The 23,286-nt window shown below is 42.0% G+C and overlaps 1 protein-coding gene across 2 annotated transcripts; it reads right to left on the bottom strand.

Annotated features, from left to right (window-relative positions):
• Window positions 1-3,363: 3,363 nt before the first annotated feature.
• Window positions 3,364-20,781, bottom strand: LOC121293878 (serine/threonine-protein kinase SBK1-like). Of its 2 annotated transcripts, none has more exons than XM_041217311.1 (4): window positions 20,656-20,781; window positions 16,525-16,695; window positions 4,866-5,068; window positions 3,364-4,185 (listed from the first exon to the last, which is right to left on the bottom strand). In XM_041217311.1, exons 2-4 carry the CDS (start codon window positions 16,691-16,693, stop codon window positions 3,400-3,402), a joined length of 1,158 nt encoding a protein of 385 aa, XP_041073245.1. In that variant the 5' UTR covers window positions 16,694-16,695; window positions 20,656-20,781; the 3' UTR covers window positions 3,364-3,399. The 2 variants fall into 2 exon arrangements, with proteins under 2 accessions (XP_041073245.1, XP_041073246.1); XM_041217312.1 differs by having other exon boundaries at window positions 16,525-16,755; window positions 20,656-20,722.
• Between the last annotated feature and the right edge of the window lie 2,505 nt (window positions 20,782-23,286).

The following is a 23,286-nucleotide window of genomic DNA, read 5'->3' as shown; positions in this document are numbered from 1 at the left end:
CAAAACCACAGACAGTTAAAACCACACACCATTCACTGAGGAACGAAACTTCGAGAAGTTTTGAACAGAAACACACCCACTGCACTGAAATTCAAACACAAAGTTCGGTGGCACAATGGCCCCTACTACATCTTGGAGACTGGGTCTACATGGGGAGGTCCTTGCTGCTCTATGGGAGTGTTGCACTGTCTACAAGAAGCAACTGAGTGCATTTCTAATGCGGAATGATGGACATTGACCATCTAGGCTGACTGGCACCTCTGCCAATCATTAGCGCAAAGCATGGCATTGGTCAACTAAGATTCCCAGTTCAAATATAGTCTTTGCAAATAAGTTTTTGCGGCTTTCATCCACGGGTCTTCAGTCGATGTTTTCTTTCAAGAATTATTCCTTTCAAGTTTCACGTTAAGGATTTTGCAGCAGTCTATTGGTCCTTGCCACTGCCAAGCTGCTGCCTTCTTGGCTGGGCACGAATGCGACCTGGTAACAATAGAAGAGAGAGTGGACTTAGTCCCACTCTCTCCAGGGTCACGTAGACCAAACCTCGCTGGACTGGTCTGTCCTCCAGCCCCTTCTCACAGCTCGGTGAGTGAGTACTCGGTGAGTACTCTTGAGTGTCTTTGTAGAATTAATACAAATTGAGAGCACATCAGGTAAGGTACGTAAAGCTCTCTTTACGATATCAGTTTCATAGCCCTATGTTTTCATTTTTCAGATCAATAAAAAAAATAGATATAACAATCCATTGTAAAATTATATGTTAAATGTGGTACAATTTCATACATATTGCACATATGTTAACATTAGAAACACTTTTTGTAAGCACAGTGAAGATACATAAGGATTGTGATCTGTTAGATACACAAACTCAAATATATATTTTTGTGAGGGTTGCTGGGTAAGGGATTGGGAGATACTGACAGGCAACAGGATCTCTGAGTCTAGAATTCAAAAACATAACAACAGCCTAGCAACAGTAAGCATGGTGATGTGATGCCATGCCAAAGGTCCATTGGCCTAGGTTGGCCAAGTGTCTCCTCAAACGGTTGCTACAGATTGGATCATGTCTATCTCTTTACTGCTTGCTAATTTTTGCTCTAGTGGCCTGAGATACAATTAGCCCCAGTGGATCTTTTCTCATTGAGTTTTTTTTTGCATTGTTAACTGGATTTCTTCCTGGCAGGCAAAGTTGATTTTCAATGATCTGATTGGTTGGCAAAACTTTGTTGCATTGAACATAAATGCAGGCAAAGTTGATTTTCAATGATCTGATTGGTTGGCAAAACTTTGTTGCATTGAACATAAATGTACTCAGTTAGCCAAGTTGAAGGCAAGAGGACTGGGTGACTGGAAGATACTGGCTGGCAATGCTGACTATCTGAGAGAGTACCCTGCTAACGACCCACAAGTAAGAGAATGAGCTTTATCATAATAACACTCTAGCCCAATCCACTGATGGGATTGCATCTGTCGTCTGCTTTGCACCTCCTGCCTGATTACACTTCAGTGGATCCCGTCAGTTTTTCTCTGGCCAGATTAGGCTAAAAACACCCTCAGCATCCACAATCACTATAGTGTGATACAGTCAAGGACCCGGCTGAGACCCTTAAAAATCTGATACCTTTACTAACACTGGACACTAACTCATCTGCCCTCTCCCACAGTAAAATTACCACCTTCCATTGTTCTTGCCTCCCTTTCAGTGATATGTAAAACTAGATCTTCCTAACTCTTATCACCTTCAGTCCAAAATACAGAAAGACCAATGGGTGAGAACTTCCTAGCTGCAGGTGTCACTGGTCCCACAACAGTTAGAGCTCCGTGCTTCTCATTCATAATCCATGCATCAGATGTGCTTTAGTCCAAGAGAGAAAAGAGAATGAAATGCCCAATTAGGAAACTCTCAGGCTAATCACAGCATACCTGGAGTTGCCTAGCTTTTAGTAGGTGGACACGTGGGGCTCCCATCCTCTGGGCTTCACAAAGCAGAGGTTTAACTCAACTCTTTTGGACATTGTGTGGGCTAAGTACTTGTTGAACTAAATGAGTTACATTGCAGTTTCCTTCTGTCCCCTTAACCCAAAACACATTGATTTTCTTCCTCCTTCATTTTCTTATTATTCTAATGCAGTTTTGTCCAGCTCCTGGTCTCTCTCCAGATTAGCTCCTTGTTAATCTGTGGTTAGCTGACCAATTACACATGAGCCCACCACTGCCATGAGCTTGCCCATTACAGATGTGGTGAAAGAATAAAGAGTACGGTGGGCAGGAACACCGCAGTAGCAATCTCATTTAGGCCTCACTGTTACAGTCACAGTGTGACACAGAAGGAGAGGCAATGCAGTAGAAAGCCTTCTCAAGCACGCAGTGATGCAAAAGAGAGATGCAGAAACAGCCATTCAGCCCATCTAGTCCATACCAGAACAAAGGGAGATGGGAAACATTTGAGGAGCTTTATGTGGCTTGGACTCCTTCAGGTCTCATTAATAATTATCTTTAAATTGTCACAAGAGCGCATTCTTTTGCCTGAGATTGTTGCACTGAGCTAATTGATCTCTTGACTTCTTAAATTCTAGAAATTACCTTAAATGTTATTTGTTTTTGCTCAATCCATATTAACCTCATAGTCTTGTAAAGTCAGTCCACTATACTGATTATTAAATGAGATGTTAGGACATTTAGCAGCTTAACATGCTGGCCGTGCCAGGGGAGGGGAGAGGGTGAAGGCTGCAAAATAAGAAAAAGGTTAATATTAAAATTTTAAAAACCAAGAAGAATAAATTAGCATGATCTGATTCAGGAAGTGGCAGTCAAATTAGTGAAAGATCAGTGTAAATAGTTAAGACTTGTGCCAAGTGATCCATTCTCCTGGTGAACACTAACCAGCCCTTAGGAAGAAAGTCATTTGAATAGTAGCAGCTGCCACAGTTTGATCATTAGGCAATGCCCTTGTCTTTCACTCTTAACATATAATACAAAGAAGGATCCTTGCACAGGAACTGATCCTAATCGGTCGAGATCCTTGTTGCGGTCCCGCCCAGTTCTTTGGACCGTTGTGATGCTTCCTCTCTTGGTGTCACCCATAGCATCAACACAGATTGAGCATATTGCTTTAAAAGTGTTAGGGTTGGGCCAATTGCTATGCTTCGCACCTCTCAGCTCGACTGACCCAAAGACACAAAGCAACTCAGTCATAACTGGTAAGAATCAGCTTAGGGTGAAAGCTCTGAAGAGCCATGTCTGACACAGAGCTCCACAGGAAGCCTGAGTTTGAGCCCAGTTGGCAGCCCATGTTGACTTCCGAAGCAACATTTCCTTAATAATAAGTTTGTTACTCTTTAAAATGCGTTTCCTATCACATTTAAAGCCACCTGCAACTTGGACACTGCGCAGTATAATCTAGACACAGATTTCAATGGGTGTGGCAACCAGAATTCTGGTATTGCTGCTCTCCCTTGTTGTTCTCTCATAGCTGTTGTTAGATGAGAGGGAGCTAGATGTTGTCATGGAGGAGAAGCGCGAGGATGGTGTTTCCACAGAAATTGCGCTCTTGGCAACATTGCAGACAGGGGACAAGCTCTGTTGCTTCATCCTGGCCACCAGATCTTCTTCAGAGGAAGAGCTCACATCAGCAATGCTGTTATTACAATCTGTGTCCAGCATCCACCGATAACTCAGGTATCTGAAGATCTCCTTGACGGAGCACCTCCTCTCTGGTTCAACGGGCAGAAGTTTCCGGAACATGCGGAGAGCATCGTCGGTGAACCGCCTCCATTGAGATGGCACGCTGGTACCTCTGCGCTTCTGCCATCTTACAAACTCATCATAGAAAGAGTCTGACAGTAGGGCTTTCTCCCAGGGGAAATTTCCTGTGAGCATGCAGAAGAGTAGCACTCCAAAAGCCCAGACATCAATGCTGTAATCCACTGAGAAGCCCTCATGTTTGGAGGCATCGCAGAGCTCTGGGGCGGTATAAGGGATGGTACCACTCACCCGTTTGACAGGAGTGCCAGCCCGACGAGTCATCCCAAAATCAGACAGTTTAACTTTGCGGCACTCCTTGTCAAAGATGAGGATGTTCTCTGGTTTGATGTCACGGTGTACCAGCTTCCTGCTGTGAAGATAGTCTAGAGCTAAGGCAACTTGGTGCACACAGCGCTTGGCAATCTGTTCAGGAAGGCCAACCTTAGACAAAGCAATGAAACAGACATTACAATTAGTGGATTCTTCATTAACCACGTGACATCAGACACATTGAGATGAAGGACTTCAATCCTAACAACCATGGGATGGAGGAACCCAAACCCAAGGATATTGAGATGGAGGTCCTTGAATCTTGGGATAGTGAGATGGGGATTCTTGAACGCAGGGTTTCATGGAAAGGTAGTCTTGAAACTTAAAGATGATGGAGGATTTCCGAACTGCGGATAGTAGGATAGAGATCTCAAATTAAGGAAGGTGAAATGAACAATTCCAAAAGTCAGGTTAGTAGATTAGAGGATTGTAAAACATAATGGGATGGAGGACCTCAAACCAATGGATAATAAGATGGAAGACCTGAAATTCAGGACTTCAGATCCAGGGATAAAAGGAATGGGTGATTTAAGACCTAGGGATAACATAATACATCCTCAAATTTAAGTAAGACAAGATAACTGCTTTTGAACGATGATTTTCAATTTTACTTTATTCTAAAGAAAACTCTCAGACATAATTTTTAAGTATGATTTGATAAGAATTGTGTCTTGTGCAATGGAGATAACTGGATAGCAAAAAAATGAATAAAAGAAGTAAAGGAAGCTAGAGAGGAGAAGGCCAAGCACAACGCTGTTTGGTATCTGATTGCTGTTGAAGATGGTGTGTACCTGGGGAGGAATGATATCAAACAGGTCCCCTGCTGTCGCATATTCCTGGGCAAACACATAATATTCATCAGTTTCAAAGGCTATCCCAAACATGTCAATGATGAAAGGTGAAGCTGACAGATAGAGGGAGATGCTGTACTCTCTGAGGAAGCTCTTTAGTTTGGTGGTCTTCTTCCTCAGGAACTTCAAGGCCATTTTGGTACCTGAAGTGAGAAGAGAATAGATAGTTTTATTCACTGACTCATTGATGACATGCCTGCCATTCGATCTGAGGAACCTTGAACCCAATTTTAACTTATTTGGACACATGAGATGTTTTGTATCATTATTGATGAATGGCTGCTGGCGGGTGTGAAGTGGGAATCTAAGCCCAGATGTTGAATATGTGACAGTTTGAATAGTCTGTGGAGGAGCAATCAAGGGAATGAAATTGGTCTCTTGAATCAGGTTAGGATGGGAAATAAGCTGTGGGAAGGATGCAACACTGCAAACAACCGCAAGAAATGCTCCCACCCATGAATGGGTCACGAGTCTCCTTGGGTATTTACTGCAAGCTGTGGGATGTTAAACAGTATGGGGTATATCATGTTGTTTCCATAGCAACAGTCATTTCTTTCAATAAAAGGAATTCATTGTGTATTTTTAACATAAAAGACACTGTAGAAATGTGAGTATTTACTGCTTACTAAGGACTGTGTGCCCACTCCAACTGAATGGTGTCTGCACTGTTACACACAGAGTATAATCAGGAACTTTGTCTCTTATTGGAGGTTCTGGTACTCCTGCCGCTCTGTGCTGCTTCTTAAAACCCAAATGTTTGTCAACCATAGAATAATATGTTACATGTTACTATTGAGTATTCAGACTGCGGGCTTTCTTAACTTTCCTGTCCTCTATTTCCGGTATATCATATGCCTTATAGCACATCCCCGAAATGTCTCAAAATACTTCATGCACAATGGATTTGCTTGAAATGTGGTGAATTACTGTTATGTGGGCAGATCAGATTGGTCGGATAAAGTGGCAGTATTTCTGTGGTTACATTGACATTGAGATTGGCTCATGGCTCTTCATAAGCCAACTCCCAAATGCTTTGAAGAAGAATCATACGGACTTGAAATGTTAACTCTGTTTCTCTCCACCGATGTTATCAGACCTATGAGTTCTTCCAGAATTTTCTGTTTTTATCCCAAATGCAGTTCTAATTCTGAGAAGGGCAACTGTTCTGCTTCTGTGCTGACTGCAAATTGCCCAAGTGAGGTTCCTGCCAGCAAATTAAATTCAGGAAATGATCCCACCAGAGTCCCTTCGGACAACAGGCCAGGATATTCCAATATCTAAACCTGAATCCAATGGAGTCAAAGTCGAAAAGAAACTCTACCTCCAGAAGCCCTGAGCATGTTTTGTAAATATATTCTCATCGATAGAGTATATTAAAAATCTTTGGTATTTTCTTACTTCCTGTATGCAAACCCTTACTTCCTGGTGTCACTGTCACACTATTGTGTCATATTTGCCATTATAAGCTCCTATATTCCCATTTCTAATGGAAGTTGCTGATGTAAAGTTGTCATACTATAATTTTATCCTCTCCCCAGCAGTGGTGCTCTACACCTCACTATTGCATCTCCCAGTCACACTATCCGTACTACAGAGAAGTTCCTATGCTCCAACTTCTTTGCTTCACAGATTGATTACATAGTATTTAACTTAATGACAAAATATTTTATAAAAATATCTTAAACAATACCTAATACCTATGCAGCCTGCAATTATTATCCTCTAACCTTGATTTTGGCTGGAAGTCAGGCTTGACCTTGACTTCCAATATGCAACACCAGATATGCTGGACTAAATTAGGTTAATAAATTAAGAGGTTCTAAGGAGCTTTTTTGGGAATAAATAAGCCCCATAATATTTAATTAGGATGTCAGCACTCTGTGGAATGGTTGAACGTGTGGTGCATCTAAGGCTATATACAGTCTCAATTATCCCTCAGTATACTCTCAGGTTAGGTCTGGTGTTGACAATACTGAGGCTTTTTTTCCACTTCGCTTTCTCTCCCTGTGCCATACACAGTCTGCAGACAGAAGGGTGCACAAGCAACCTGCGGCACTTGATCGACTACGAGAAGGCCCAATCAGGACATTTCCCCTCATACCTTTCCTTCTTCACTCTGGAAGGGCTTTGCTTCTGCAGGTTGAATCCCAGAAGCTAATATTTAAGGAAGGAATGTATGCATTGCAATAGTTATGTATTCCTTTCTGGCGCAAAAACACAACAGGAAAAGTGGCCCAACCATGGCTAACAAAAGAAATTAAAGATAGTATTAGTTCCAAAGATAAGTCATATAAAGTTGCTAGAAAAAGTAGTAAGCCTTAGGATTGGGAGCAGTTTAGAATTCAGCAAAGGAGGACCAAGAGGTTGATTAAGAGGGGGAAAAAAAGAAATTTACAAGTTTCTTGTAAACTTGCAAGAAACAAAAGCAAACTGTAAAAGTTTCTATAAGTATGTGAAAAGAAAAAGATTAGTGAAGACAAATGTAGATCTCTACAGTCAAAAATGGGAGAATTTATAATAGAAAACAAGGAAATGGCAGAGCAATTAAACAACTACTTCAGTTCTGTCTTCACGGAGGAAGACACAAATAACTTCCCAGAAATACTAAGGAATCCAGGGTCTGGTGAGAAGGAGGAATTGAAGGAAATTAGTATTACTAAAACAATAGGGCTGGAGAAATTAATAGGACTGAAAGCCATAAATCCCCAGTGCCTGATAATCTACACCCCAGGTTACTAAAGGAGGTGGCCGTGGAAATAGTGGCTGTGTTGGTTGTCATCTTCCAAAATTCTGTAGATTCTGGAACAGTCCTAGCAGATTGGAGGGTAGCAAATGTAACCTCACTATTTAAAAAAGGAGGAAGGGAGAAAACAGCGAATTGCAGACCAGTTAACCTAACCTCAGTAGTAGGGGAAATGCTGCAGTCTATTATAAAGGATTGATTACAGGACACTTAGAAAATATCAATGAGATTAGACAAAGCCAACATGGATTTAGGAAAGGGAAATCATGTTTGACAAACCAACAGAGTTCTTTGAGGGTGTAACTAGTAAAATAGATAAGGGAGAACCAGTGGATGTGGTAAATTTGAGTTTTCAAAAAGTTTTTGATAAAGTCCCACATAAAAGGTTAGTGTGTAAAATTAAAGCACATGGGATTGGCATGGATTGGGAATTGGTTAGTAGACAAGAAACAGAGGCCTGAATCTTCGGCTTGGCGAGCAGGGGCGGGGCTCGCTTGCCGAGGCATAAAATGATGCGCAGTGACATTGAGTGGGAGTCCTGATGTCACCGTATGTCATTTAGATTTTCAGTTCAGCTGTGCACCCGCTGAACTGTCAAAGGCCTATTAAGGCCATTTAAATGTCAATTAAACTAATAAACTGAGCTGCTTGTCCAACCTTAAGGTTGGCGGGCAGGCGAAGAGCTCAAGCGGCCTTTGCATTTTTCATGGAACCTCATCCACGGGCAGGATGAGGTTTCATGAAGGGTATGTAAATTAAATAAATTTTTTCATTAGTGTTCATTGACATGTCCCAGCTCATGTGACACTGTCATATGAGGGGACAAGTCTTAAAATTTTTTCTTTCATTAAAATTTAAAAAACTTAAACTAATCTTTGTGCCTCAGGGAGATTTTTGTGCTCTTTCACGCATATGCCTCGCCTGTCCCCATAGCCACCCCGCACCTCCCCCCCCCCCCCCCCCCCCCCCCCCCCCCCCCCCCCCCCCCCCCCCCCCCCCCCCCCCCCCCCCCCCCCCCCCCCACCCCCCGGACCCTGGACGGGAGAATAAATGTGTCTTTTCAGAGTGGCAGACGGTGATTAGTGGGGTACCCCAGGGCTCAGTGCTTGCTTCCCAGCTATTCACAATATATATCAATGATTTGGATGAGGTAACCAAATGTAATATTTTCAAGTTTGCTGATGACATTAAACTTGGTGGAAACGTGAGTGATGTAGAAGGTGTTAAGAGGTGATTTAGACAGGCTGTGAGTGGGAAAATACATGGCAGATGCAGTATAATGTGGATTTGGAAGAAAAATAGAATGGCAGAGTATTATTTAAATGGTGATAGATTGGGAAATGTTGATGTACAAAGGTACCTGGGTGCCCTGGATGTAAAAGATCCCAGGATGCTAATTTGAAGAACAGCAGAGGAGTTATCCCATGGCTAATATTTATGCCTCAAGCAACATTACATAACATATTATCTGGTCATTATCACATTGCTGCTTATGGGAGTTTGCTGAGCGTAAATTGACTGCTGTATTTCCTACATTACAACAGTGACTACGCTTCAAAAAGCATTTCGTTGGCTGAAAAAAGCTTTGAGCCATCCGGCAATCCTGAAAAATGCTATATAGATACAAATGTTTCCAATCTGTTCTATCATTGTCTAATGGAGCCTGAGAACCATATCATGTTTGACTAAAGTAATCAACCTAACAGGCTGATTATACCAGTTTGATCCAGATGGTAGTCAAGTGCTCAATGGTAGTGTCAAACTTCATTCCATTTATATTTTCACAACTCTCCCTCAAGAAACTATGGAAGGGCAAAATGCTAGCTACCAGTAACAACATTTGCTGCTTATCTGCTCTCCTACCCACCCTTGTACACTGCTTCCCTGCTAAAGGTGGCAACATGAAGCAACAATAAACCCACCACCTTCCCCATGAAAGGGAGATAGAGGAGAAATAAGAAAACAAGATCAATATAAATATCCACAAGAGGCCAGAATTAGAGGAATGCAAAGACTTAGAGTGTTGTAGAGCTGGAGGAAATTACAGAGGCAAGGAGGGGACAGGGTCATGGAGAGATTTGAATATGAGGATGAGATACGACTACAGTTAAATCTGCGATATTTAGCTCAAGAAAATTTCACACCAGAGGGAGATCTGAGCTGTGTTCTCTACTCTCTTTGTGCTTAGACGTCTCAATGCCTGGAGAAAGCATCAGGTGTGAATCATTGGACCAGTAGAGGACACTGAAAAGCTGCAGTATTTCTTCTTGCCATTTGAGGGAGCTCACTGTCTAAATAGGACCTTGTTGAGTACAAATTGGGATTGCAGAGTTACGAAGTTTCAAGGACCCATTGTTGAGTCCTAAAGGCTTGGACATGGTCTGGCCCTGGAACAGCACCAGACACAAACACACTTCCTAGTTCATTGTACAGAGATTTGAACACCTTCAACTAATGATGCAGATGAACAAGGCTATAGAATCTGCTATATTGGGTAGTTTCAGGGCGGCATTGCCAGCCAAAGCCTCAGGAATCAAAGATAAATCTTCAGGATGCTGCTGTGAGCAGTCCCAAGAGAAAAATCATCAGGACACTCAAAAAAAGTACGTGATTCTTTTCCCAATTTTCATGGAACCCTTATTTTTATAAATTATGAAAATATCAGAGATGGAAGAAAAGACTATTTGATTGGGTGGAGCAGTTGGCAGTGGGAAAGCAAGTGATGTAATCTCCAGGAATACATCCAAGCAGAGTTGGACACCATATTTCGAGCCAAGTAATTAGGGATGCAGACAGTCGGGTAGGGACATATAGGATAGAAAGCCTTGTTGTGAACTGAAAGAAACAAAACCAGATTTACGCTGAGAAAAATAGTTGGTTTTGGCTTTCTAATCCATTATTTCCTCATTCATTTATGGTGTCTCTGATTTGTACTAAACATTTTTTTTGATGTAAATTGAACTCTCATCACCTTTGAGTCATTCTAATGGATAAATGCAAAATACTGCAGATGCTGGAAATCTGAAACAAAAACAAAAATACCTGGAAAAACTCAGCAGGTCTGACAGCATTTACGGAGAGGAATACAGTTAACGTTTCTAGTCTGAATGACTCTTCTAATGGATATTAGTCAAATTCAAGCATAGTGACTAATCTTTTTGATCTGCAATGAGATAAGCCTGAACTAAATGAATCCTTGACTGTACTATGTGATTTGGGATTACTTTAATCTAGTTCCTATTGTATGATGCAGAACTTTGGCCCATTGGAATCATAGAATTGTACTGCACAGAAGGAGGCCATTTGGCCCATGGTGCCTGTGCCACCTCTTTGAAAGAGGTGTCCAATTAGTCCCACTCCCCCCACTCTTTCTCCCATTATGCTGCAATTGCCTCCTCCTCAGGTCAGGATCTAATTCCCTCTTGAAAGTTACTATTGAATCTGCTTTCATCACCCTTTCAAACAGTGCATTCCAGATCACAACAACTCACTTATAAAAAAGATTTCTCCTTATTTCTTTCCTGCATTTTTCTTGCCAATTCTAGATATCTGGTGCTCTCCCTCAGCAATTTTTTGGGAATCTGATGCCAGTTCTTACCCAGTTAGGTTCTTACAATAAGCCAACAGCTTGGTTACTTTTACTGCTACCAACCTTTTATTTCCCAATTTAAAAAAACACTGAATCCACATTCTTAAATTACATTACTGGGATTTGAACTCCTGTTCTCTGGATCAGTTGAGGCCCCGCTAGACAGATATTGCTACATAAGGCAAACTGGGCATCACAAGATGTCAATAAATGGGCAAAACTAGTTAGTTATCACCATCTGTTTCAGACTAGGTATCATCACTACTTACTAGTCCAGTAATATAACCAGTACATTAACATATCCTGTCTGTGGTAAAGTACTTGGTTTTAGCTTGTGTCTCTGTGCACTTGGAGGTTGCACATCCCTAGCACTGCCAACGTGCATCTAAGGTTCACTGGGCTTAGGCAAATGGAGTATGTACCTACAGGGAGAGAGTATGCTAGATGGTATCAGTAGTAGCACCCATGCCTCTGAATTATAAGGTTGTGGGTTCAAGTTGCATGCTAGAGACTTGAGCACAAAATCTAAGCTGACACTCCAGTTCAGTACTGAGTTCATGTTGCACTGCCTTTTGGATGTGATGTTAAACCTGCCCTCTCAGGTGGGCGTACAAGGTCCCTTGGCACTATTTCAAAGAAGAGCAGTGGAGTTCTCCCTGGTGTCCTGACCAATATTTATCCCTCAACCATCATCGTTAAAAACAAATTATTTCATTATTAACACTTTGCTGTTTGTCGGAGCTTGCTTTGTGCAATCTACCTGTTGTATTTCCTAAAGGACAACAATGACTATACTTCAAAAAAGTACCTCATTGGCTGTAAAGATCCTTAGGAATATCTTGAGGTAATGAAACGTGCTATATAAACTTAAGTTATTTCTTTTCCAAGTTGGACAGATAGAATTTCTCCCCATCTGCATTTCCCACTAGCTTTAAGTGTCACAGACACGTTGTGAGCAGAAACAAATGCATGTTCACACACACGAACTGTAAATGTAGGTAAAAAGAACAACTTGTGCTTGCAACTTCCCTGAGCCCCTTTACCCTCCCAACCCCAAACACATATGCATGCACACATTTACAGTGCAGCTCCATAAAATCAATAATTCTATTGTCAGATCCCTATATAATGCTGATTAATTAAATTCCTACTGAATAGCAAATCGCCCGGGATAACTGGACCTCTCTCCACCCAAGGCATGACTCTTCAACAGGTTTCTAATTCTGAAACTGTCAGCTGTGTTAGAACATGCCACCTGTCATATTTCTGTTCAGTTCATGCTCTTACAGAAAGGGCTGAAAATTATACCACCACACCCAGATAAGGACACACCTAAGAACAGAAAGTACATCCCTGTAAATAAATGCCTTACCAGCAAAAAGGGCATACAGAAAACACTGAAGGTGCACCACAGATACATTAACATATGCCAAGTTGGGATATACTTTCAAGTATCACCTCACTGTGTTCCAATGGTGCTTCAAACAATGAATTCAATGAATTACTGTTAAATACAGTGATTATTATTATGTAGACAAATACAGCAGCCATTATTGCACACAGCTAGATTCTGTAAGAATAATAAGATCAATGGCCAATTAATCTGTGATTCCATTGGGTTGGTAGAGAAAGAATTCATCTGAAATAGGAGGGTAGAGATACAGCCCAAGCTTCAATCTCCAAATAACCAAGCCAAATGGAGCCCAGAGGCCTGACCAGGCCTGGGTGACAATTCATGTCACAATTCAATTGGACAAGCCTTTTGCTTAACATCTCATTGTTGGGGCAGCACTTCCATCGATGCAGTTCTCTCTCAGTAGGTTCAGCCTTGACTCAGTTAATAGCATTCTTGCTTCTGAGTCAAAAGGTTGTGTGTTCAAGTCCCAATCCAGAGACTTGAGCACAAAGTGTAGGCTGACATCACAGGTCAGTACTGAGGGAGTGCAACACTGCTGAAGGTGCTGTCTTTTGGCCCTGTCCTTCCTCAGCCTTCCCTCACAGGCGGACATAATGCATCCTTATTTAAGAGAAAAGCAGCGAGTTCTGCCCAATATTATCCCTCAACCAACATCACTAAGATATTAGCTGGATTAGATGTCTGTGGAATCTGTGTGCAAATTGTCTGATATGTTTCCTACATTGCAATAGTAACTACACATTAAAAGGACTTCATTGATTGTAAAGCGCTTTGGGACTTCCTGAAAGACAAAATTTTAGTTTCTCTTTTCAGACACTGATGGTCCTGCTCTGTAAGTCTGGCAATTCTTCTGTCTATAAACATGTCTGGATCACATGTCTTGACCCAAACTAGTCAATAACTTATTGTGGGAGTCTGAATGGTACAATGTGTTAGATTACAGCCTAGTCACCTCAAGTAGCTGGCTACATAAGCTAGGCCAAACTGTGGGGCAGTGGACAATGAAAATCTCTCAATGGGGTGCGATACGGTGTATAGTGGTTATGTTACTGGACTAGTAATTCACAGGCTTAGACTAATGATCCAGAAACATGGGGCAGGATTTTCCACTCGGCATGTGGGCGCGTGCCTGACATGCTCATGTGTGAAATAACGCGCGATGACATCGAATGAGTGTCATTGTGCATTCGTGCAATAATCTTGGTCGGCGGGCGCACACGAGTTGGCAGAGCGGGCGCCAACAGTTAAGAGGTCTATTAAGGCCATTAAAGTAGCAATGGACGGTGAATTTTCACTGCCCGTCCAACAGTGTGGTTGGCGGGTGGGCAGGCAAATTGGCATTTTTGCATTTTTTAGGAACCTCATCCAAAGGTGGGATGAGGTTTCTGTGATTAATTAAAAATGTTTTGAAAAAATTTTCACCATCCGTATGTTGAGGTATCTCATTCTGACGTGTGGACATTTTTTCCTGATTTTATATTTTGTTTTTATTGATTTCAATTTCATCAGCTCCCTGAGGCAGCTCTCTGCCTTTAGGGGGCTTTCCTTCCATGCTCCCCCGTGCCTGCACTGACTTCAGCACTCGTCCTCCTCTGCCCACCCCCACTCTGGCAGCGCTGAGCCTTTCAGCATGCCTTTCATGCTAGCTGTTCGTTAACTGGCCAACCACCGTGAAATCGTGGTCAGGGGCCGATCGTAGTCGGCGGTCTGTTCCCCTGCCGCTCCTGGGCCTGCTGATCGCGGCCACCTGACAACCCGAAAATTCTGTCCACGAGTTTGAATCCCACCATGACAACAATTTAAATTCAGCTAATTAAATGAATCTAGAAGAAAGAACTGATCTCTCATCAGTGACCCTGAAACATGCAGATTGTTGTAAAAACCCATCTGCTTCATTAATGTCCTTTAGAAGAGGAAATTTGCCATCCTTACCCAGCCTGGCCTACACTTGACTTCAGACCTACAGCAACGTGGTTGATGCTTTACTGCTCTCTAGAACGGCCTAGCAAGCCACTCAGTTGTTCTTCAGAGCTATTAGGACAATAAATGCTGAATTTGTTAGAGACCCTCACACCCTGTCAGTGAATTGGTCAGTGACTCACATCTCTGATGGTTACTGAAGTTGCCAAGACTTCAGTGTTAACGACCCAGGTAAGTCAGAAGTTGAGCATTACTCTACATGAGCTTAACAATCTGAATCAAAGCAACCACAAGCATAATGTGAATGTCACTTTGGTAATTGGGTGTGTTTCACAGCTTTAGGCTGTAACACTACACATTGCCAGGTAAACACAGAGGGAGTTCTGTTTTGTAATACACTTTGTGTTGCGCCTAGCATGAAATAAGCCATCAGTTAATTGGATATGAAGTAAAGTCACAAAGTTAGGGTTTTCAGGAGGGAGCTTTGTATTGCAGCTGAACAAAAATAACAACAACTTATATTTATTTGGCACCCTTAAGGCAAAAATACCCCAAGGCACTTCACAAAAACGTTATTAGGCAGAAATTCATGCCAAGCCACTGAAGGAGCTATAAGGAGTGATCAAAAACTTGGCCAAAGAGGTGTGTTCTAAAGAGGGCCCTAAGTGTTAGCTATGGCTGATTTGGTACCGCTTTTGTCTCTAAGTCAGAAGGTGTGGGTTTAAGTGTCACTGCAGAGACTTGAGCACAACAATCTAGGCTGATGCTCTATTGCAGAATTGAGAGAATGCTGCAGTGTCAGAGGTGCTGGCCTTTCCACAAGACAAAACAAACCAAGGCCCTGTCTGCCCCCTTGGATGTCCCAAGGCATTATTTCTAAGAAGAGCATGGGAATTATCTGAGATCAAACCCAAAACCAACATCACAAAAACAGATTACCTGGTCATTATCACATTGCTGTTTGTGGTGGCTAGCTGTGTGCATTTGGCTGCCGTATTTTTAAAATTCATTTACGAGATATGGGCATTGCAGGCTAGGCTAGCATTTATTGCCCACTCCTAATTGCCCACCCCTAATTGCCCTTGAGAAGACAGCGGTGAGCTGTCTTCTTGAACCGCTGTGGTCCCTGTGGTGTAGGTGCACCCACAGTGCTGTTAGGGAGGCAGTTCCTGGATTTTGACCCAGCGACAGTGAAGGAATGGCGATATATTTCCAAGCCAGGATGGTGAATGACTTGGAGGGGAACTTCCAGGTGGTGGTGTTTCCATGTGTCTGTTGCCTTTGCCCTTCTAGATGGTAGCAGTCGTGGCCCTGGCGAATCCCAAACTGAGCGTCAGTAAGCAGGTTATTGCTAAGCAAGTCTCGCTTAAAGGCACTGTTGATGACCACTTCCATCATTTCCTACATTACAACAGTGACTACACTTCCAAAGTACCTCATTGGCTGTAAAATGCTTTGGGATTTTCTGAGGTCCTGAAAGGTGTGACGTTAATGCAAATCTTTTCTTTTAAAGAAGGAGAGGGAGGTAGAGAGATGTAGAGGTTTAGGGAGGAAACTGCCGAGTTTAGGGCTTAGACAGCTGAGGCAAAACAACCCAGTGGGGGAGGAGGGGGCAGGGTGCCCAAAAGGCCATGTTCAAACAAACACTTTATTCTTGGAGAGTCATAGAGCTTGGGAAAATTCCAGAGGCAAAGAGAGATTAGATCAAGAAGGGATTTAAATTTATGCATCAGAATTGTCACCTAGGCCTTGGGAAACAGTGTGGGGAAACATCAGAGGTCAGTGATGATGGGCAATAGGTGGCAGGACCACTAACAAACTTCACTCTTGTTTGATACCAGGAGTTGGTGTAAAGGAAGATGATGTTTCAGTGCAGTCCCAAATGTCACTCTACAAATAGAAAGAAATTGCAGCTGCAATTGCTACATACCTCTGACCTTATGGATAACCAGGTCAACCTTGCCATAGGTGCCTTTTCCCAGCTCCCTAATCACCTCATAGTATTTATTCACCTCCAGCCTCTCCAGGTTCTGAGCTGTGAGCAGCTGGAGCTCCTCCAGAACATCACTTGCTCCTCGAGTCATTAGTGAAGAATTCATGGCTATTAATGGAAGCAAAGTGGATCGAAATCACTCCCAGTTCTGAATTTCGATCTTTGTCCCTATAGGAAAAATGAAGCATTGTCAACACACTTCTGCCATCACTGGTTTACATCCTGTCACTCCAATCAAACTTCATTTGTTGACCTAAAACTATTTTAGTGATGACCTATCACTGGGCTTCTCTGTGACAACAATCATTCTTAGGACTAGGACAGATGATTTGTTGTCACTTGGGCACCACTAATTCCATTGCCCCTGGCACTCTTTATGCAACATTGCAATACTCTGGCAACAAATGTCAGTACACAAATTAAGCACAGAAATTTGCAGGTTTGGTCAGAGGGCATTGCACCAAATCACTTCCCTAACGTTCTTTTTTTCTTCTCTTTAGCTCTGAAGAGTCATAAGGACTCAAAATGTTAACTTTTTTTTTCTCTTCACAGATAGTTAGACTTGCTGAGTTTTTCCAGCATGTTCTGCTTTTGTTTCAGATTTCCAGCATCCGCAGTATTTTATTCTTTTTTTCAATCAATTTCCATCATTTTTGAGTCAAATCATAAATTTTCAATCTAAGGTTCGCCATGTCATCAGATGCAACTGCCCAATATCACCAAACCTGCCATCAACTATTGCCCACACTAGCACTCATTTATATGAACATGTATTTATATAGATCCCATCCTTCGGAGTCTTGAAGACCTTTAGAAACAATAGAATTGCAGTCACTGATGTGTAGACAAATGTGGCAACTGATCTATGCACAGAAAGATCTCACAAACAGAAAGTGAAGGAATGACCACATCACCTGTTTTTAGTGTGGTTGGCAATGTTGGCCAGTGCACCATGAAAAAAAGTCCCTGGTCTTTGAATGCTGCCATGGAATCTTTTACTGGTTTAATGTTTCATCCAAAAGCCAGCTCCTCCCCTCAGTGATGCTCTCCCTCAGCACTGCATTGGAGCCCAGAATATGTATTGTAGATCTGATGCAGTTCAGGTCAACACCAAATTTGAGCGATTGAAGCCACCATCTAGATTTTTCCAAGTGTCTCAATCAGTAAAATAGCTACTTTGTCTGAGACTGAACCACGCAGCGACCAGGAGTCCATTGTCAGTTCCTGGTCTGTGTTTAGGTAGCTGACCTTGCCTGGGCTGGTTCAAGTAGCACTAAAAATGAAAGGAGCGGCTCCTGATTTATATCCACTACTGGATAGCGAATGAGAAGAGGAAGACTCAACTGTGATATCTCGATGCCAATTCAGTGCATTTACAGAGAATATGGAGATCTGAGTTTAATCTAACACGTTCCTTAGTGCCCTTTCAGTAAAGTTTGTTTACCAAATGCAGAGATACAAGGATGAAAGCCGTGTTGAAAGGCGTCATCACACGCCCTACGGGTGATGTTGCAGTGATGAAAATTATGCGAGGTTTCTCATTCTCCAGAAACAAAATAAACGCGTGTCAAACAGTTCACATAAAGACCTTTAACGCTGGGGAGAGAGGGATATTTGGAATTATTCAGCTGTGTCTGTATTTTAGTTTGACTTGTTTGGGTAGCTCAAACCTTTCGTTTAAACACGGTGAAAGATATCTGGGCACTGAGGGATGGATTCCTTAATTCAAGGAATTGCAAAACTGGAAAAAGGACTGATCTCTTTCTTTCTGTCCCCAATTGATCATCTCCTTTGTTTCTGCTCTCTCCATTTCCATCTATCTATGCTTGTCTGTCTCTAGTCATCAATTTCCATTTTACTCATTTTGTGCCTTAATTTTCCTTTTCCTCCTTGTAGTTCCATCTTTCTTTCTCACCCTGAATTTCTCTCTTTTTCTTTTCTGCCGTTCAATTGCCATCTCTTGCTTTGTCATTCCTCCTTTGTTTGAATCTCTGTATATCTCGCTCTCCCGTTTCTATCCATCGCCAATATTGCGTGACCAGCCTGCTTGATGCGACACACCCATAATACCCAGTCCAGTGCCTTTAAGAATATTAAAACGTCTCCTTGTAAATAAAGCGTCACCTCAAGCCTGCCTTGCAGCGAGAAGCTGAATATTAATCCTAATGATTATCCTGACATTGCAATTCAGAGACACCGATTACAATGTATGGGTCAATGAGCAGAAAATATTTAAAGGGGGCTTGGAGATTCTGTAGGATGAAGGAGCTTAGGAAACGGACATAATTTATGATGCGTCTTTTAATTAAAACAATACCATTAAAACGTACAGTTAGTGAAATTAAGATTTATAAAATACCCAGACCTTTGCATTCTGAAGGTACTCTGATTTTTAAATGCGTTACATATATGATTTATATCGCGAATGATGCAGCACAGGAGGAGGCCATTCGTGCCCCTGCTAGCTCTTTGAAAGAGCTATCCAATTAGTCCCACTTCCCCTGCTCTTTCCCCATAGCTGTGCAAAATTTCCCCCTTCAAATATTCTTCAATCCTCTTTTGAAAGTTACTATTGAATCTGCTTCCACCGCATTTCCTGATCATAACTCGCTGCGTAACACAAAATTCTCCGCATCTCATCTCTGTTTCTTTTGCTAATTATTTAAATAAAAGGGGTCTTGAAGGTTCAGTCTCCCCTTGCTGATCACTCATTAACATCAAGGCTGTTTAATGTTCATTAATTTGCCTCGGCCATGAAGACTGGAATTAGAACGAATAGAGGCGAAAACGGTCAGGGCTACAGAAACACCAGGAGGAGGTAAACACACACGCAAAATCAGGCACATCAAACAGAAGATGCAGCTGTACTATTCGGGAGATTCAATGTTGGCGTGGCCACAGAACATGACCACAACAGATAGCAGTGTCAAGTATGTTTATTAAAATGGGAAGTGAAAAAAGCATCGTGCGTATTTTCAAACAGATTCGCAGTCAACATTGAACAGGTGAATGGCAAATGCTGCACTGTTGTGGGTGTCTTGATGTAAAAGCTTCCTGCAATTCTCACCCACCCTCAATATATTTAAACACACACTAACTGATCTATTCATATAAACACAGCTTGGACTACTTGATCAAAAAAAAACCCAAAACACCTCAAATGGCACCCAATGCAGAGAGGTCTTTAACAATGCAGATTTGTTTTTGCAAGATTATGATTTTATTTGAAATCCAAACAAGCTTCCAGCACCTGTCTTTTTGAATCCCATGAGACAGAGCCATAACAACACATTTGTGCCTTTCCCCAAAAGGTAATAAAACCCCGTCCCTGTTGAATCCAGTCATATCACTTTGGTCCCTATTATTTATTGAACTATTGCGTTCAAAGACCAAACTAAAAGGAAAAAGGCGAATGTTTTTCTTCTGAAATTCTCTAAAACGTCGCATTTTTGCACTCTGCATATTAAGTAAAACAAAATGCCGCTTTAAGGGAGCTGTGCAATGTTTAGAGAAAAGACGCACGCATTCGAATTAACTACAAACCACCGCATCGCAGTAACAATGAATTCGAGAGGGTAGGCAGAGGCATCAGCTGGATTTTCTGAAACCGCTGTCCTGGTGACTTGCCGACTGTTTTCGTGCCAGGATTAACCTTGCATCCTCTCACCCTGCATTGCATCCACTACGTGAACATATATTAAACCATTGTCATTCCTGCAGCCAGCAACCTTCCCTTGTCCACAGGCATCATCTCACTGTTCCTATATGTATGCGTGTGCATATACTTTGTCATGAGACCAGCGTACATACAATTAATATTCTGCACATATTTGAGACCAACGCATATACAATTAATATATGCATATAACTATATATGTATTTATAGAGCGTATGTTATCATTGCAGAATATTAATCATTATATTTCATTCGTTATTATTCTGTAAGCAAACTAACATAGCAAATACATATCTTTCCCCATAACTGTCCTGCTCTCTTGTGGTTTTCTATTGTTTTATGCAAAAAACCCCAGTTTTTTTCTGTTGCCGTGCAGTTGCAAGGCGTCTCACCTTAGTGCTGGGATACCTGGTCAGTGTAGCCCAGATGGAGGGCAAGGATGGAATTGGTTGTGCCTGCAGCAGCCTCTGATGGTAGCATTGACTTGCTCCTTTGTTTGAGACTGCCTGCTCTTCTTGTCTTTAACTGCCCCTTGTGATGGTGTTTTTTCCTCTCTCGCTCAGATGGAATTGTTGTTCATTAGAGATATTCAGCCCCCCTCAGTTTGTCATAACAACACTCGCTTCTCACTCTCCTGTTTTCAGTTTCCAGCTGAGGGACATTTAAAGGAACCCAGATCAGCCAGCTGACAGTAGGTCCCACCCATAATCTTCAACTCTCAATCAAAGGCAAGCATTCGAGCCCACCGCCAATCATTATCTTGACAGTGAAGTCGCCGCCAATGAAAATGCAATTGCAAAACATGACCGCCAATCATAGCCCAGTTAAGATGGACCAATTGGGAGAAAGAAATATACGCCAATGAGAATGCAGTATCGTGTGCAGCCACCAATCAGAGTTTTCCCCTTCCCAGTGTAGAAGCCAGTCTGGAAGATCAGTATCCGTCATCCTGCAAGCAGAGTGCGAGATGCAGAGCATAAAACAAACAGGAACTATTGTTTCACGCTACACGCATGCAGACAAGCACAATACAATGTGTGGCATCTATCAACCTTCATATTGCAATGTGACATTGGGATTGTAATATGTTGTCAACTAAACTCCCAGGCTGTTTACCTGTTCCAAACATAGACCGGAGCAATTGATTCTCTGGGGCAATCACACCAGCAAGGATGCCAACGCATGCAGATGCCACAGACTGCGAGAGCAAAGCCTATAATTTGAATGAACCCTGAGGTTAAATTACAGCCTTGTAATCACTCCCTGGTATCTGTTATTATGTTTAAATACAAACAGCATAACACTCTTTTAATTCATTATGCTACATGTGTGGAATTAATATCACTATTTGTATTCAATAACATCTGAATTTAGCATTTTTTCGGTTCATGAGGCACATGCATGCCTCTGTCAGCCATGTTTTAAAGCAATTTTCCTCCCCACTGGTGTGTAATAACAAAATGACAAATAACAATGCTGCTAATCACATGATTAAACTGCAAGTTTTGCAAAACAAGGCACTAATTCATAATAAAGCTAAATTTTCATGCTCATAAATGCCATGCTAATAGATTCATTACCACAATATGGAAACCAAAGGAAGCAATTAGAAATGCATTGTCTGGATATCATTCCTGTCATCTTTGAGAAAACTTCTTTGTCTCATCTAACAGTATTAGCCAATTTCAAGTAAACAAGTGCAAAAGCAAAATATTGCAGATGCTGGAAATCTGAAATAAAAACAGAAAATGCTGGATGTACCCAGCAGGTTTGAATGACTGTGGAGGGGGAAATTTTATGCCGGCGGGATTTTATGGTCTTGCTGAAGTCAATGGAGTTTAGAATGGTTCGTCGCATTTTACGGTCCATCCCCACTGCGACAGAGTCCTAAAATTCCGGCCAATGTTTCTGAACTAAATGTCATCAACCTGAAACATTAACTCTGTTTCTCTCTTCACAGAGGCTGCCAGACCAACTGAGAATTTCCAGAATTTCCTGTTTTTAATTAAAATAAATAATAAAAATAAAATTTGTTCAAATGGATGATATTGAAACTCGATGGAAGCCTGCTGAACCTTTGTACAATGCAACATCAAGTAATTTCCACGCTACATTTAACACATTACCAGATGGGATTGCTCACAATGAGTTGGACAGTATAAGGATGTAACCAGCAAAGTGTGACAGGGTAAGTGTTACAAGAAATAAATGTCATACTCAGAGGAAATGACATGAATGACTATTAATCACAGAATCACGCAGTGCAGAAGAGGCCCTTCGGCCCATCAGGTCTGCACCGACACGTGAGAAACACCTGACCTACCTACCTAGTCCCATTTATAGCACTTGACCCATAGTCTTGAATGTTATGACATGCTAAGTGCTCATCTAGGTACTATTTAAAGGATGTGAGGCAACCCGCCTCCACCACCCTCCCAGGCAGCACATTCCAGACCGTCACTGCCCTCTAGGTAAAAGAACTTTTCCTCACATCCCCCCTAAGCCTCCTGTCCCTCACCTTGAACTTGCGTCCCCTCGTGACTAAGGGGAACAGCTGCTCCCTATCCATCCTGTCCATGCCCCATATAATCTTGTACACCTCGATCAGGTCACCCCTCAGTCTTCTCTGCTCCAACGAAAACAACCCAAGTCTATCCAACCTCTCTTCAAAACTTAAATGTTTTATCCCAGGCAACATCCTGGTGAATCTCCTCTGCACCCCCTCCAGTGCAATTGCATCCTTTCTAATATATCAAAATTCCTATGTCTGCCTGCACTTTCAGTCAATGTTTTCCATTATAAGTTCCTGTGCCCCCATTTATAATGGAAATTGGTCATATAAACTTCTCACATTGTAGTTATACCCGGCTGCTAATGGTAACACTTCAGTTTTGTGTTTCCAAACTCCTCAACTTATACTGTAGAGAAACCCATGCCTCCCCCTCTAATTCCCAAATTTCTGCAAGTTTTGTCAAAATAAGATGCAAAATTAAAGGCTGATTGGATGCCTTTAAAATGGGAAT

The sequence above is a fragment of the Carcharodon carcharias genome, chromosome 22 (assembly GCF_017639515.1).
Source record: "Carcharodon carcharias isolate sCarCar2 chromosome 22, sCarCar2.pri, whole genome shotgun sequence".
Classification (NCBI taxonomy): domain Eukaryota; kingdom Metazoa; phylum Chordata; class Chondrichthyes; order Lamniformes; family Lamnidae; genus Carcharodon; species Carcharodon carcharias.
This window is presented reverse-complemented; position numbering and strand designations above follow the sequence as displayed.